The sequence below is a fragment of the Atractosteus spatula genome, chromosome 9 (genome assembly GCF_055471065.1).
Source record: "Atractosteus spatula isolate fAtrSpa1 chromosome 9, fAtrSpa1.hap1, whole genome shotgun sequence".
Lineage (NCBI taxonomy): Eukaryota > Metazoa > Chordata > Actinopteri > Semionotiformes > Lepisosteidae > Atractosteus > Atractosteus spatula.
Window position 1 is genome coordinate 7,303,734 of NC_142714.1, and position 15,610 is coordinate 7,319,343.

General features: G+C 49.2%; 1 protein-coding gene across 1 annotated transcript in view; it reads left to right on the top strand.

Moving 5' to 3' along the window:
• Nucleotides 1-15,610, top strand: part of tdrd9 (tudor domain containing 9) — a 38,301-nt gene that overhangs the window by 21,264 nt on the left and 1,427 nt on the right. The window contains exons 14-34 of the mRNA XM_088924905.1: nt 477-574; nt 990-1,121; nt 1,959-2,124; nt 2,510-2,573; nt 3,401-3,464; nt 5,597-5,641; nt 6,189-6,242; nt 6,551-6,667; nt 6,751-6,858; nt 7,048-7,148; nt 8,039-8,212; nt 9,065-9,176; nt 9,595-9,813; nt 10,031-10,120; nt 10,446-10,703; nt 10,989-11,156; nt 11,461-11,531; nt 12,390-12,499; nt 13,857-13,953; nt 14,219-14,357; nt 14,780-14,898. Of these exons, the coding sequence (XP_088781031.1) occupies nt 477-574; nt 990-1,121; nt 1,959-2,124; nt 2,510-2,573; nt 3,401-3,464; nt 5,597-5,641; nt 6,189-6,242; nt 6,551-6,667; nt 6,751-6,858; nt 7,048-7,148; nt 8,039-8,212; nt 9,065-9,176; nt 9,595-9,813; nt 10,031-10,120; nt 10,446-10,703; nt 10,989-11,156; nt 11,461-11,531; nt 12,390-12,499; nt 13,857-13,953; nt 14,219-14,357; nt 14,780-14,898 (2,506 nt within the window). The remainder of the gene's footprint in view (nt 1-476; nt 575-989; nt 1,122-1,958; nt 2,125-2,509; nt 2,574-3,400; nt 3,465-5,596; nt 5,642-6,188; nt 6,243-6,550; nt 6,668-6,750; nt 6,859-7,047; nt 7,149-8,038; nt 8,213-9,064; nt 9,177-9,594; nt 9,814-10,030; nt 10,121-10,445; nt 10,704-10,988; nt 11,157-11,460; nt 11,532-12,389; nt 12,500-13,856; nt 13,954-14,218; nt 14,358-14,779; nt 14,899-15,610) is intronic.

Sequence of the window (15,610 nt, forward strand, 5' to 3'; positions counted from 1 at the left end):
AATTCCCACAGGCCTGTCAGGATAGGTTTTAAACTGAAGTCTGAGTGAGCCTCTAGTGACTAATGATAGTAGTGCAAGTATCTGTACACCCGTCCACGTGGAGTTAAAAACCCAGAGATGAATATGCATACCCATGGGTTAGGGTGGGAGATTAGTGCATGATTTCCTAGTATCCTGTATCCTAGGTATGTATATTAATTTAGTGCTTTGCCCAAACGCATTATTATGGGAGAAGCTTAAAAGTTTGGGCATATAAAATCTGTTTGTGGGTGTATGTGGGTATAGATAGTGTATATATAATGCTGGATCACCTACAGTGTTTGCTACAGTCTGACCCTAAGAACTAGTTAGAGCAAATGTGTTTGAGCCTTTTCCATTATCTGCCGTTGCGAAGCTGTTGTACATGACTTCGTTCGGTCGGTGCCATGCTACATTCCGGCTGACTGTAGACGGCAGTTCCTGTCGCCCTCTCGCAGGGCGCGCTGGGCGAGTCTCCAAGGGCTTCTGCTATCGGCTGGTGACCAGGGAGTTTTGGAGGAGCGAGATCCCGGACTTCGTGGTTCCCGAAATGCTGGTAATGCCAGACAAGCCTGGGTTTCTCGGTCATGCTGGCAGCTAGTCTTGGTGGTCATGGGATTGTGAAGGCAGTGCTCCCAGCTATTAAATCACTCGGTTTTTGAAGTATCGCAGCAGTCATTTTCAAGTGCGTAGAGCTCGCACAGCTCTTGATTTCAAGGTGATACAAGTAATTCTGCCTGCTGTGTCAGGGCTGTAGTGCATCTTAGCATCTCCATGTGTTTTTAAGGTACTGTAGCAGTGTCACACAGTATACAATGTCAGATATTCAGGAGAAGACATGGAGCATTTTAACAATACTTTACTTTATCTTGAATTTAGGGACAGGCTCCAGTGTTTTTTTTTCTTATGCAGCAAAGCCTTGTAGTTCTCAAAATCCGTTTTCCTCCTCCCAACTCCTCCTGTGTTTCCAGCGCTCCCCCCTGGCCAACACCCTGCTGAAGGTAAAGCTGCTGGACATGGGGGACCCCCGCTCTGTGTTGAGCACGGCCCTGTCCCCCCCGAAACTGGCCAACATCCAGCGGACCGTCCTGCAGCTCAAGGAGGTGAGTGAGGGAAGGGGGCAGTCTGAGCTGGGCCATGTCCACCACGCCTCCCAGCTCGAACTGAAGGCCAATTCAGCTACGCTCGCGAGCGAATCGGTTTGTTTCTGCAATTTTTCCCAGTCCCTTTTGGATACAACATTTAAATAAATGCGCCTCCCCATGTAGTTTTCTCACCAGACACTTTGTGCAAGAGTGAGCCACTTGCTCGCAGCCTCTTCTGCACCTGGGCAGAGGTTGTGGCCTTGAGTTGTGTTCCTGTTGCTTTGTTTACCGTGGACCTTGCCGGTTCCTCAGCGCTCTTCGCGGTCATTTGCCCCCAAACTCCGCCTCATGTACTGCCAGATCTTGGTTTTTTTGCGTGTCCGCTGTTAAAATCAGTAAGTTGTCCCAGTAAGTAATCCATTGCCGCACACCCTCCCCCATGTAGTATCATCCCTAATCCACAGCTTTGTATCTTTTTTTGCTGCACCATTACACCTTATTTTGTTCTGTTGGCATGTCTTTCACAGTGTGCTTCAGTGTTTTTCACACTCGCGTGCACTAGTGTTCTTGTGTCCGAGAACAAGCCGACTAGTCCCAGAGCCTCAGTGTTGAAAACCGAGCACCGCCCGCACCAGTGCAGCCAGATAGGAGAGTACCCCGCTGCATGAATGCAGACCATAATGCACTGTGCAATGTACCGACCGTCACTCGGTACAACAAGCTGCTCCGTCCGCAGGGGACTAAAGAGCCCCTAACTGGATGACAAAACGGTGATAGCTGGACGTGTGGACCAGGGAAGAACGGTTTGTGATGTCCGCTTCTCGTCTTTAACGGCGAGCGCGTGTGTCTTTGCAGCTGGGTGCTCTCTCGGTGATGCGGGACAGGCAGGGGGCGAACAGCTGTGATGGGGAGCTGACCTTCCTGGGCCGGGTCCTTGCTCACCTGCCCGTCGACCTGCACCTGGGGAAGATGATTGTGCTGAGCCACGTGTTCGGGTGTCTGGAGGACTGCCTGATTATAGGTAACACGGTGACACAGTGAAAACAGATCTTGCTCACTCCGCTCGGGTGGGGACCCAAGGTGGGTTAAAACATCCTGGGACTCTGTCATTCAGTTTCTTTTGGACATAATGACTATGCTTGCTCTGTTGCTTATTTGATAATCGCACGACCTGCAGGATATCCAGAACAGAGATGAAAGTGCATCAACCTGCCAAACTGAACGACACATTAGATGGCCAAATCTCTTTTCTTTGACATGGGTGGGCATTTTTAATTTGTCTGTTGTTTTGCGAGAACATTAACATTTTAAGGAGTGAGCTACTGTAACAGATTAGCTTTGCACTGCATCTCAAATGATTTTGTTGATCGTTGATGGAAACGGATCTTTGTTCCCCTTTCCGTTAGCTGCTGCTCTGTCTCTGAAGAGCTTCTTTGCCATGCCTTTCCTGCAGCGCCTGGTTGGATACCGGTGGGTGACGTTTCCACTGCTTTGTGTGTATACTGCTATGGGTTTGTCACTGGGGGGCCCGCAGAACGGTGTGTAAGAAGCAGTATAGTCATGGTGAACAATAACTGCCTTTGCAATACATAGTTCTGTTCAGTTAGGTGTTCATGTACTGTGAGCAGGACCCGTCTTAAATGCCCTCACTCCAAAGCTCCTCAAAATTCCTTTTCTTGAGCCTTTGTTAGGTGTCAGATGCCGCATGTACCAAGATTAGAGGGTTACACGTCTTAAGAGCTGTTATGAACATTTCACCTTGCTTTTGTGGGTTGCTAACTTAATCAAGGAGCATTTGCTCAGGGTTGAGCCATGTAATATTGGAACTTTCCCTGGGATCTTGTACAGCTATACAGACTGACTGCATGGAGCAAAAGTGAATTAGTGATGAGCACACAGCTGTGGTGAAGGTGGGCTCTGATATAACTGGATTTCCCTCCTCTCACACCTGAAAAATAATTTAAATTAAGACTAAATATTCATCAGTTAGGGTGAATATGGAAGCACACACAAATAGGCTGTGGCTCCAGCTGTCTAGGTGAAGTAAAGAAACCTTTGTCACCTTCAGAACCAGAATGAGCAAACAACAAGATCATTGCTCCTTGTTGCATTGTTTCTCTTCTAGTTACAGTTAGTCTGTTGTTTCCTAAACCCTCAGTACTTGTCTGGTCTGCCATGCAGTGCCCCCTGGTGGGGGGGGACATTAGAATTTCCGGTATGCCCAGTTTTCTTTCGGGGTGCTGTGGGGAGCTCAGTCGGTTGTTCCATTGCAACTTCGTCTCTGTCCCCGTGCACAGGAGCAAGATGTCGTTCTCCGGCAGCACAATGAGCGACTCCATCACCCTGCTCAACGCGTTTAAGGTACGAGCTTGCCGGGGAAATGTCGGGCTCATGACACATTTGGGGGACTGAAAACCTGCCTTGTAAAGCCAGCCTGCACTTCCTGTTTGCATAAATACCTGTGGCCTACAGGCCCCCCAGCAGCTTCCCAGAAATCCCTGCTGTGCGGCTTCCTGCTGTTTTCACCCCGTCATCTTCTATGTGCAACACGTACCTCGCGGTACAGTACTCCAGGGTTTCCCTGGTCCTGCTCTTTCTCACATCACTGCCTTTCCACTCTTAACTGTATTGAAGCCTTGATTGAACGGCTGTACCCTGATTGAATCGCCTGACTGGAACGTCTACGAGATGCGTCTTTGTACTCGGAGGTTTGATTTTACTGGACTTATGAAATGGCAGTACTTAAAAGGCACTTCCAGCTTGTTCAAAAGTTGGAAACGGTCATGTTCAAATTAATCCTCGTTAGATCATTAAGGCTTTAATAATGTGACTGAGCGGGGCTGGAACAAAAACCAGGAGGTGTGGTCCTCCAGGATTGGGGTCTCCTGCACTGCTTCATTCAGAGAAGCCGTTTGTCGGAGCAGGAGGTCCTGCCCCTGGCCCTTGGGAAAACCTCATGGATTCTGGATTCCATCTCCATAAGTTGGAAACAGCTCTTTAACCTGGAGGAGAAGAGTGAAAGTGTTGTGTTGTGTGACTTGTAGCAGTTAATGTTTTAAGAGGGGAAACCTGCTGGATTCTGGTCCTTAAGGATTGGGATGCATCCGAGAGAATGAAGACGCATTGCTTAGTTCCTCTCTTTGGTTCCCAGCTATTAACAAGCCATTCTACCAGCACTGAAATACTTTAAAAAAAACAAAACTCTTTTTAAATAGAATGTGATGAGAGAGGAGAGCGCACACTGTACGTGGTTGCCAGTCTCCTCAGATCTGTCCTTTTGTTCCCTGTGTTCTGACTTGTCAGTTGTCCGCTGAGATTATACCCTTTTCATTCTTTGTCCGTCTCCACTTGACATGTGGATGAAGCATCAAATATTCTGCATCTTGGAAAAAAGGCATTTAGTATAGGAGAGATTAAAAGATTTGCGACGTGTCTAAAATGTTCACCGATTTAAAGTGAAAAGCTTCCCTAAGGGAAAGAGAGGGCTCCATGTTTATAGTAACCCACACGAGAGAGACGTTTTGCTTCCATTTCTTTTTAATGAATTGCGTTTTTAATATGTTAGTTTGATCATTTTCACAAATCACTTCTTTTGGGAAGTAGTGTCAGATGGGATCTGAAAGAGCTGCCAACTGGCGAATACCAATACAGTGATCTCTGCTATTACACAAAGTGGCTCATAGGCAATTGGAAAACAGGGGCAAGATCTCTGTATAGCGCGAAACTCACGTTGGCTTATACGCGATTTGATCCCCGACATGTTTACATTTTGCGTTGTGGAGTAACAACTGAAGGAGGCGGTCCGCGCAGGAATGCACATGGTGCTCGGTTGTCCCACGTGCTGTGTTTTGGAAGTGCTAATTGGGAGGTGCTCCTCAATTTGCGTCCTATTTTCACTTCTGCATTGCCGTAAATATGAGTGGACAAGGTGACAAGAAGTGTGCTGGTGATCAAATTAAAATACGTTAAATTCATCATAAAGCTTTACCCAGTTTAATAATTATCTGGTTAGGTTTTCTGCCCCTAACCATATTTTTCCCCATGAGCTGTTATTTTTATTGCACGATTTTGCATAACAAGGTTTAACAGGAACGCATCTATCGTGTAATAGCAGAGGCGCCTGTATCTGCAGGTCTAGTTTTGATTTTAAGGGTCTCGTATGGCATTTTCAAAAAGGATACAACAGACACAAATAGTCTAATTATTATATGGATCATTTAATGAAATTATCTCAGTCCCAAGTTTTCAGTTGTATGCCGCAGTTCATGGGATTCCTGGTCCAGTCAGCTGTGTGTCGATCCGATCGTTGTCGGGGAGATGAACGGTCTGCGATGTGTCTTTAAAGCCACTGAACCAGACAGGCAAAGCAGGGAGCGTGCACAGTCAGGATGGGTTATTGATGCGCAGATGTCTCGTGAATGCTACAGTGCAAACATAATCTAATACTCTGCAACATCTGTATGATTTGCTTTTAAATGTCATCTTTGTTCCAGGCTTGGAAAGAATCCAGAAACAAAGGAAAATTCAAGAATGGAAGGGTCAGTTTTTTTTTTACTGTGGAAATGTGATGATGATGATGATGATTAACTTTGTTATATAGCTCCTTTTAAAAGTAGCTTCTCCAACCACTTTACAGTAAGAATAAAAACAAGGAGAGGAGATAACCGGATTATCACAGTTTTAAATGCAATAGGATGGTTTAGAATGCAGTAGTAGATCCAAAAGGGCAGACGTGGACCTCAATGGAGTAAAAGCCCTTCTGAAGAAGGTGGTTTAGAGTCGGGGTTTGAAAGAGCTTGGGGAAGGTGACTGACATCTTTGGCGATAGAATTCCAGAGCTTTGGGGCGCAGCAGGAGAAGGCCCTGACACTCAGAGTGTAGATGAGCTTGGGGGACAGACAGGAGACCAGAGTCAGACGAACGAAGGTTGCGAGGTGGGGTGTCGGAAGATAAATCAGATGGGTACTGAGGTGCCAAGCCATGTAGAGCCTATACATGAAGTATAGTGTCCTCCATGTGTGAGCCTAAGCATAGGAACGTTTCTGGGTGCTGTTGGAGTGTAAGTCTGGGTTATTGCTCTTGCAGGACGAGCTGGAGTGGGGCAAGGAGAACTGCGTGCAGATCAAGAGGATTCGGGAGGTACTGGAGGAGAGTCGTGAGGCTCGTAGCGACCAAAAGATCTTAATCTCCAGCCCTAAAGCACCTCTTCAGAGATCTGTGTCCTGGCATTTCTGTTGTGCATCAAAAGTGTAGTCTTGAAATACTTTTTCCAAGTGCAGCTTCGTAGTTGTGTTCCATTATCATCTGTCGGTATCTGCCGTGGTTGAAATGGGAAAGGGAAGCTCAGAAGTGTTAGGCGTGCAGGCAGGAGAAGGGACTGCTTGTGCCAGGAAGCTGATCGGGGCGTTAACGAGGTGACCCTGACGAGCTCGGGTGCCGTTGTCCAGGTGGCCGAGCTGTACGAGGATCTGAAGAAACGCGTTTCCCAGTTCAACATGCACGTCGGCAGCGTGCCCCCGCCCTCCGACTCCGAGAACGCCTTCATGCACGCCTTCATCTTGCAGGTCAGTCCCCAGAGTGGGCAGCTCTTTCACATTAAAACCGTCTGATCCCTCCTCGCGCAGTCGCTGGCATTTTCTCCTTTCAGATTGTGATTGCTGGAGCTTTCTACCCCAACTACTTCACCGTTGTGGCGATCGATGAAGAACTGGCCTCCAAAGAACTGTCTGGCAATGATCCCAGAACCACCGTGCTGGTAAGGAAGGACCGCTGTCCATGACACCCTGGATGTGAATCACATGTAGCGCACAGCGCCTCTGATTACATTCCTTAACCAAGGCTTTCACATTGCTGTGGCGGTGGTGGGTGGTTTCTGATGAAGCATGAAAAAATCCGGCTGCGTATGCGTCTTGGAAGTTGACTCCTTATTTCCTGTGTTCTGCAGCTGAGGAATATGCCCCCTTATGGGTTCCTGTACTCCAAGCAGCTGCAGTCCCTGTTCCGCCAGTGCGGCCAGGTGAAGGCCATGTCGTTTGAGGGCTCCAGGTGAGGGGGGGTGCCGTGTGTGAGGCCGTTCTGCCCCCCATGGGCGATTGTGGGTCTAGTCTCTTTTCTATCCGCCTGCACTCTCGCCGAGCCTGTCTCAAGGTGGCCTCCCTGGGTTTTTTTGCTGAAAGGGCACTTTCACAACACTCCTAGTTGTCATCTAGCGCAGCTTCAGCTTCATAGAAGTAGGATCTGACAAAGGTTTCATTAACAGGACTTGAATAACGTACTGAGGAAAAGAAAGCACGTCAACCACGTTGATGTTTAAGTTCGTTATCCTGTTCAGTCGTTGATAATCGGCAGAGCTCCCACTGTGACGCTCGCAGGCCAATTGCATGTGTGACCACTGGTGGAAGCAGTACAAGCTGCTCATCCGTGACGCATGCTTCTCGCCACGTTTCTGATGCCGTTTTGTGGGATTTTGGCCCATTCTGTCACACAGCCTGGGCAATCTGGACAATACCTGTTAACTGGTCTCGGAGGCCTAGATGGCCTGGCAGGAACAGGCATGAGCAGCTTGTCCTGCTGGATTGTCACCTCGGGGTGAGCCCAAAGGAAGGACAGCGGGTGACATCCCAGGATGGCACCATGCAGCCAGGTTTCCATCAATCATTTGATGTAGTTTAAGATCAGATTTTGAGCATTTTCTCCTGGTTACATCGCCTCGCCACCTGTGCCCAATCAGCTCTCACTCGGGGGGTGGTCCGGTGGTTATGCGGCAGGCCGTGGCTCGAGACCATCACGGCCAATCTTGAAGGACGAGCGGGTGAAAATGACGCCCGACCGCGCTCCGCCGCCGCCTTGTCCCTCTCCTGCAGCCGGGCTCTGGAGGAGCAGGCTGTGACGCGGGGGGGGGGACTCAGGGGCGGTGTTGTCCGTCCCGCCACCAGAGCCTACGTGGAGTTCTCCCGGGGCGGCGCCAGGACCGCGCGGGTGCTGCCGGAGGTGACGCTGGCGCTGCGGATGGCGAACCTGCGCGTGCCCCTGGAGCTGTCCGTTCACCCCATCGAGGAGGTGGAGGCCCGGTTCGCCCACAGGGCCATCTCGGCCCTGCGCTCCTGCAGGTACTGCCCACCGAACGCACACGGCGCTTTCATTGCAGAGGAGGCTGAAATGGTCGCTGGCGGTCCAGTTTCTTTAACATCACCCGTCAAGCTGGACATAAATAGACCGGTTAAACTTCTTCAAAAAACACAACACAATGAAGAGCAGAACACGTTTAGTTTTGTCCAGGTGTATCTGCATCTCGGACAGGACTGTGCGGCAGGGCCCTGTTCTTCTGCTGCCCAAGACTGGCCCAGCGGGACCGGGGGGGGTTTCCTCCCCCTCTCTTCCAGCTGGACCAGCTGCCCGGAGTATATTAGAATGGCTCTGGAATATATTCTGCCATCCTGTCCTTTGAACCAAAAAAAATATTTAAGTGGTGCCCTATTTTGTTTAATTCTTTGATAAAGATCTACAGCTCAATGCTGTCTTTAGAGAACGATTTGTTTGGCTTAGCTAGCCTTGCATCAGAGGACGGCGAGGGAGGGATGCACACCATGTGACAGAGCTGAAATACACCCTGGTAGAAAATGACCTGACATTTACAATTTGAATGACTTATTTTTTTTTACTTCTGTGCTCCCGCGTATGGTACTCTTTAGCAGCTTTGAACTGCTTATCCTTTTGTTTAAATAAAATCTCTCCAATGGTTTAAAAGGTAAGTTACTGCTTGTACTGCGGACACTTAAGTGCTTTGAGACCTGGGGTGTGGCTGTAGAGAATCCTTGGAGCAGCAGTAGTGTGGGCATACTGTGGGTCTCGGAGGCTCTTAATTGTGAGTCCTAAAGTAGAACCAAAGTTAAGGTGACCGACACTCAATACGTTTATTCATTTACGTATACTGCATGCTCAGCGTCTGCTGTTTGTCCCAGGGTGAATGTGGATTTGAAGAAAAACACTGCGTTTCCTGTGGACATGCTGAGCAATCCCATTGACCTGGATCAGTTACCTCCCCATCCAGACTTCATTGTCAGCATCACAGAGGTACCAAGCCTGCTTTCTGCACCCCGGGGGACACGCGTGTGAAGACCTGGTGTATACTATACATCTGGCAGGGCACCATGTCACTAGATGAAACAGGAAGTGGAACTTGTGTTTGTGGCAGAGTGCTGAGCTAATGTACAGTACCATCCTCCCCTGTGCCATGATCCTGGCCTGTGCAGAAGTAAAACCAAAAACATCCTCTTTCAGCTTTTTACAAAGCTTCCTTTGACCGTTTCCAGCCCCAGATAAACTCCCATTTATTTTCTGAAACTTGAGAAGGTAACCAAGTTGCCTCACTTCTCTGTAGCAGTAATATTCTTGTTCTAGATTTGCATTGTGCTTTCAGGAATAAGCCTGCTCCTGGTCTAAGAGCTTTGTGTGTTTTTGTACTTGGGGGCTGTCCTTGTTTTGATCACAGGTGGTAGATGTTGGGCATTTCTGGGGATTCAGAGCGGACGAGAGCAGCTTGGAGAAGCAGCACGGGCTGACTCGAGCAATCAATTGCCAGGAGCTGCAGCCGCTGTCCACCTCCCTCTATCCCAGCATGCTCTGCCTGGCCCCCTTCGCGGAAGACCAGTCCAAGGAAGGCCAGTACTACAGGGCCCAGGTCCTGCAAGTGCTTGGCAGCAGTGTGGAGGTGTGGTCCTGCTCTTACAACACCTGAACCTAACCGAACCACCCAACTGCTTCACTGCGCTGTTTCTGAAACGAGCATTTACTGCGTGATGTTAGCTTTGCTGTGCAACATGTTCGTGACTCTAGAACAGGGCAAGTCAGACGCTGGCAGTTCCCGAGGGTCTAAGGTATTTCAGCTCCCCAAGTGCTGTTTTTGTGTTCTTTTTTTCCCATGACAGGTGTTCTTCGTTGATTACGGCAACACCACAAAAGTGAGCGCTGACCGTCTGAGGGAACTTCCTGAGGACTTGCAGGCGCTCCCATTTCAGGTACCGCGCTCTGGCTAGAAAAGCAGAAGACAGTTGTGGGGTGTGCAGGCGACGAGAGTTGGCCTTTCAGCTCCTTGAAGACTTTTGTTGCTGTGAACGTGATCAGCCAGTCTTCTCTGGCAGTCGGTTAAAAGCTCCTAGCGCGTTTGCCTCCGTAATGTAGCTTCTTTCATGATTGACGGCTTTAAGAATGTGCCCCCTATTTCAGATCCAGAATGCTCCCGCTCTTAATTTGCATCGGGAGTGCTTGAACGTAGCCTGGAATCCCTTTTGCTCGAGACTGAGGAGAGTGTTCCTCCGTGGTGTAACCCATGTCCCCCCGCAGGCCCAGGAGTTCCAGGTCTGCGGGCTGCGGCCCTCGGCCCGGTCCGTGGTCCTGGGGGGGCGGTGGAGCAGCGGGGCACGGAGGCGCTTCAGCGCGCTGGCCGGCCAGCAGACCCTCATGGCCTCGCTCTTCTCCATCCTGCACGGCGTGATGCGCGTCGAGCTCTTCCTGAACTCCCACACGGGCAGCGCCAGCGTGGCCGAGGTCCTGCTGGAGGAGGGCCACGCCGAGAGGGCGGAGGAGAGCCTGGAGTCCCAGGTACTGTCGCTTGGTCCCCTCGTACTTCCTGCCGGATACCCGGGCTGTGACCGGTGCTGTGGCTCTGGTCTTGCTAGCAGTATTGTATAGAATTGGAAGCTTTTGCGACCAGCAGTATTAGTTGCTTTTTTGAAACATGTTAAGTTTTATATTCATTTTGAAAGATATTTTCCCAAATTCTCCTTCCCAATTCAGGAATTGGAACCAGGCAGTGCCTAGTTGAAAGTTGCTGCCCGTGCCTGGGTGTCTCCGTTCCTCACGGTGTTGTCGCCTCCCCCCCTGTAGCACAGCCACGAGATCCTGATGTCTCTGTACAAGGACCTGGAAGAAGGGACGTTCCTTCCCAATTCCACTGGCAGTGCCTGGAAGAGCAGGAAAGAGGAAGAAAAACAGCTGATTAACAGCCTGCTGGAGACGTTCTCAAAGGCTCCGTCTTCTTGTGTTCAGTACAAGGTACCGAGACGCATGATCGTAGGGGCTTTGCTCTCTGTTGCATTTTGACCTATAAACAGTTATACCATTTTTTTTTTGCCAGACTTCATTCGTGTACATCATGTTGCGCAAGTTAAAAAAAAAATTCCCAGATCCATTTAGCTATGGCGGAACTGTTTTTAGGCCAGTGAAAATGGTGCGCCTCTCGGGGATATCATGAGAGTGTTTTAGTTGGCCACCACAGACCACTTGGTAGTAAATGTGGGGAGCTGGCGGTATTGTCTGCCTCCAGCCTGGAGCCCTGAGTTGCTGTCTCTTGTTGCAGGTGCCAGTGCATGGACCCTCCAGCCCACACAAGCTCACCTTCCACCCCATGAGCAGCATCACCCACTACAAGTAAGGCTGGGGGTCTTCTGGTCCTGCTCAGAGCTCACGAGCGCTGCCAGCGTCTGGCTGTCCCTTCAGTGTATTTTAAATAGTCTATTTTTAGTGAGTCAAGTGGCTGGACACCTCTTGAATTTTCATAGGCCTCTAAAATTCAGTCATCTGGGTAGAAACTGGTGAGGTTGAGTGGAGTTGCAGAGGCTTATGGGAAATTATTAGACTGCAAATTTTGCAGAGGGGTCTCATGGTGCCTCATGGCCTGATGTCATTTCAAGATTTGGCTTTGTTTAAGGAGCAGTAATAGGACATGTGACTTGACCTTTATTTTGGAATTCTTGACTGATGGAAATGAAATTTGGAGGGCGTAGCCTGTGACAGACTGTTTTACAATGTTATTCCTGCAATCAAGTCTGCCACTAGCCAGTCACATGTCACTTGACAGATGTCAGGTGTGCATGGAAACAAGATCTTGTGAACAGCAGTTAAAACCCTTGGCCCGTTGTTTTAACTGTTGGTTAATTGTTTAATCGTAGTCACTCAATCGCACTAAATTTAAATAGTCTGTCCTGGCTAACCAGCATGAGCATGGTTTTTATGATAGGTGTTTATCTTTAAAGCTGAATATATAAAAATAAAGAATATCTTGATTATTGTATGGCTTCCGTTAGGTGTTCCATCAATAAATGACCTTTGACTTGTCCTGATAGATCCGTCTTGTGCTGCATTAGAGGACAGAGACATTACTATGGCTGTTCTGGCTCTGTTAAACAGTGCCCTGGCTGTTGCTTCTGAGCTCTCCTAAGCGGGAAGAGATGCGTGTCGCTGTGTTGTTTTGAGCGGGCAGCCGGACAGCGCGTCTTTCCCTCGCAGGTCCGTGCTGATCGAGAAGGACAGCGTGAACTCGGCTGCTGTGAACGACGCTCCCCAGATCAAACACCAGAGGGTGCTGGTCGCAGCTTTCGTGACCATCAACGCCTCCGGTAAGCTGGACGGGCTGAAACGCTCGTCCTCACGAACACGCCTCCGCTGGGAGATCGTGGGGCTGACATTGGGGGTCTTGTATGAGTTCTTTGGAAGAGATTTATTATGAAACGGGCAAGTTCAGTATTCATTTTACCCTACCAACACTGTAATAAAAAGTTTATGAAGTGCTTATTTAAAGCCCAAATCTAAATCTGCTCTTGTCTCAGTACATTTGCATTATTCCTAGAAGTGTTGATACTGGGTAGATGTAGAGCAGGGGATTTTATTGCTATATGTACAGTGGAATTGTTATTCGTGCTGATCTTTTGGGACACGCACAGTACAGCAGACAACACCACACAATGTAGACAGTACATTACAAAATGGTATATAATCGTGATAGTATGTACAGTTGATAAACAACCAGAACAATAAATACACGGTAGAGAACACGATGCAGCTGTTAACGTTTGTTTGGTCACTGTTGTCTCTGCTTCAGCGGTCCTTGTAGATAGAAGCAAGTTGTCCTGCAGTGTACTGTATGTGCTCTTATTCAGACTTTACTACTAGTCACAACTAGTCTGGTTGCAGCACGTTTTCAGTTTAGGTTAACGTAAATAGATAAAGGCATATTCCGATATACTGGAATATGGGTATAAAGGGGAATTTTTCCTTGTAAGAACACTGCAAATATGGAGGATTCAGGATTGTGAGAGTGTGAGCTTTGCCCATGCATTAAAGGAGGAGGCTTTTCCCATCAGAATTAATGGAATAAAATCAGGCTGGAGACCACATATTAGACTAAGAGTGTTTCACTTGTAGCTCCCGAGTACAGTACAGAGGGTTCCATTAGAAATCCAGGTTACAGTTTCTAAATACAGCTTACAGGGGAATGACTTAGGGGTATCTGTAAGGAAGAATGTAATTTGGACAGACATCTTTTGAGTTGTCTCCTTAAAACCAACCAAGTCATTCAGTGCTCTAGGGTAGTTGTTTTATTTCCCCACACATATCAAGTTAGCGATCAAACCTCGGATCGGTGACGTGTTGCGTGCTGGCGAGAACTCGGCCTAAATGTTGGGACATGATGATCCGTGATCTACATGGTGTGCTCCATCGTTGCCAACAAGAATTTTACTGTTAGATTTTGCTCTTCAATCTTTTTTCATACAGAATAATCCACTTAATCCAAGCCTGCGTGGCTCGCCGTCCTTTTTCACGGCGCCGAGGCAACAGCAGGGAACTTTCATGTCGGGTTCCTCAATTTATCAGAAACATGAGCGCAAATCTACGTGTAGCGGGGTGACCGATAACGGGGGGGCCGCCCTGATCTGGCCTGTGGTCAGTGTGACGGATGAGCCCCCCTGTCCCCAGGCTCCTGCGTCCTGCTGAAGGAGACCACCCTGCTGCCCAGCGTTCGCGGCCTGCCCGCCCTGCTCTGCATGCTGTTCACACCCACTATGGAGCTGCGGTGGGTGTCTCTGCTCGGGGGGCTATGTGTGTGGTGTGTTCACTCTCGGGGACAACTCTGGGTGGTACCGGGATGGAAATCTTTCTGCCGTCCTGAGGGTGGGCATCATGCTCGGTTTGGACTCCCTCTCCGAACGTGTGGTGCGGCCTTGGCGAGACTGGTTTAAAGTGCTGTGACATCGGGCGGGTCAGCTGGCGGGTCGCGGGTGTCGGGGGCCCAGAGAGACTTCTGGATCCTGACCGGTGCATGTTCCTGCCTCTCGCAGGACCAACGATGAGAGGACCTGCTTTACCGGCGCCCTCTGCGGGCTTGGCTGGAATAGAGCGACGCAGGCTGCCATCCTGCCCGAGCACGACATCGAGCTGGCCTTCGACGTGAAGTTCGACGTGGAGGACATCACCGAGGTAGCGGACCATTTGCTCTCCTGTCCCTCAGTCAGGGTTTCCTCCACATGCCTGAGCTCCTCCGGGGAGAGCGGTCTCCCAAGTGCCTTTTAAAGGAATTTTAAAGGAAAACCTTTCTCAGTTATTCATTGGGATATTGCCGCCACTTGTTCAGAGAACCTGAGAACTTCAGTCATGTCTGAACGGTCCCAGAATGCTTTGTAGCGAGGGCGACACTTACCCCTTTGACAGAAGTAATGCTGAGAAGTGTCAAAAGGGAAAGAGCAGGTGTCATCTGTGTGACTCTGAGAAGTCTGTGGGAGAGAATTGTTTACTACTCATTGGAGGAGGAGGAGGAGGAGGATTTTCGATGACTGTGTGTGTGTCTTGTACAAGATTCCAGGAAACGCGCAGCAGGCGCGTGATCTGCGCTGTTTCCACAGATCAACGCCCTGCGCAGTGCCGTCAACAAGCTGGTGTGCGAGGGGCCGAACGGGACACTGCACCTGGGCGAGGCGCGGGTGGCACAGCTGCGGGAGAGTGCCCGCCAGCAGCTGGTCAGGTGGGGCGGGGTGTGGGGAGCAGGGGATCCCCGTGTCCCGAAGTGTAAGGAAGCCGTTCGCAGAGCAAGCGGAAGCGAGCAAGGCCCTCTGGGAGCCCAGCGGTGCGACGGGACGTCCCGCACAGATTTGGGCTGCACCTCCCGACGGCATGAGGATTTGAAAGATTTGGGGACCCACCCCCCCCACAGCGGTGCAGCGCTTTATTGGCACGCAGGCGAGCTCAAGTGTAGTTTGGTTCCGAATTCGAATTCCATTTAACCTTTTTGAGAACCATTTCTACAATGCCTACACCCACAAGAGTTAGTTAGGTCAGGGTCACCGCTGCGCGAGCTGTAAGTAAGCTCCTGGAGGTAGTAGTGTTGTGTGTTTTTCATCTGAAATCTGGAATATTTTCGGCCTTAAACAGTATTGTAGGTCTGACCTTCATCAGTGATTTTTCTATCAGAGAAAAGTCTTATTTGTTTGAAAGTTCTGGCATTATCAGCTTTTTTTTATAGCTTATGTCTTCACTTATTTGGAATGAGTTCTGATTTAGTTTTGAAAGTGAAAACTTCCTTGCTGACATCAGAAAAAACTATTTGTCCTGTGATAAGATTCTTGTAAGTTAAATACAATTGTAGCCTATACACATTAACATCCTAAATAATTAGAGCAGTCAATAAAGACTGCTACAGAATCAGGTTCTATTTCTTGGCGATACAGAGAATTATT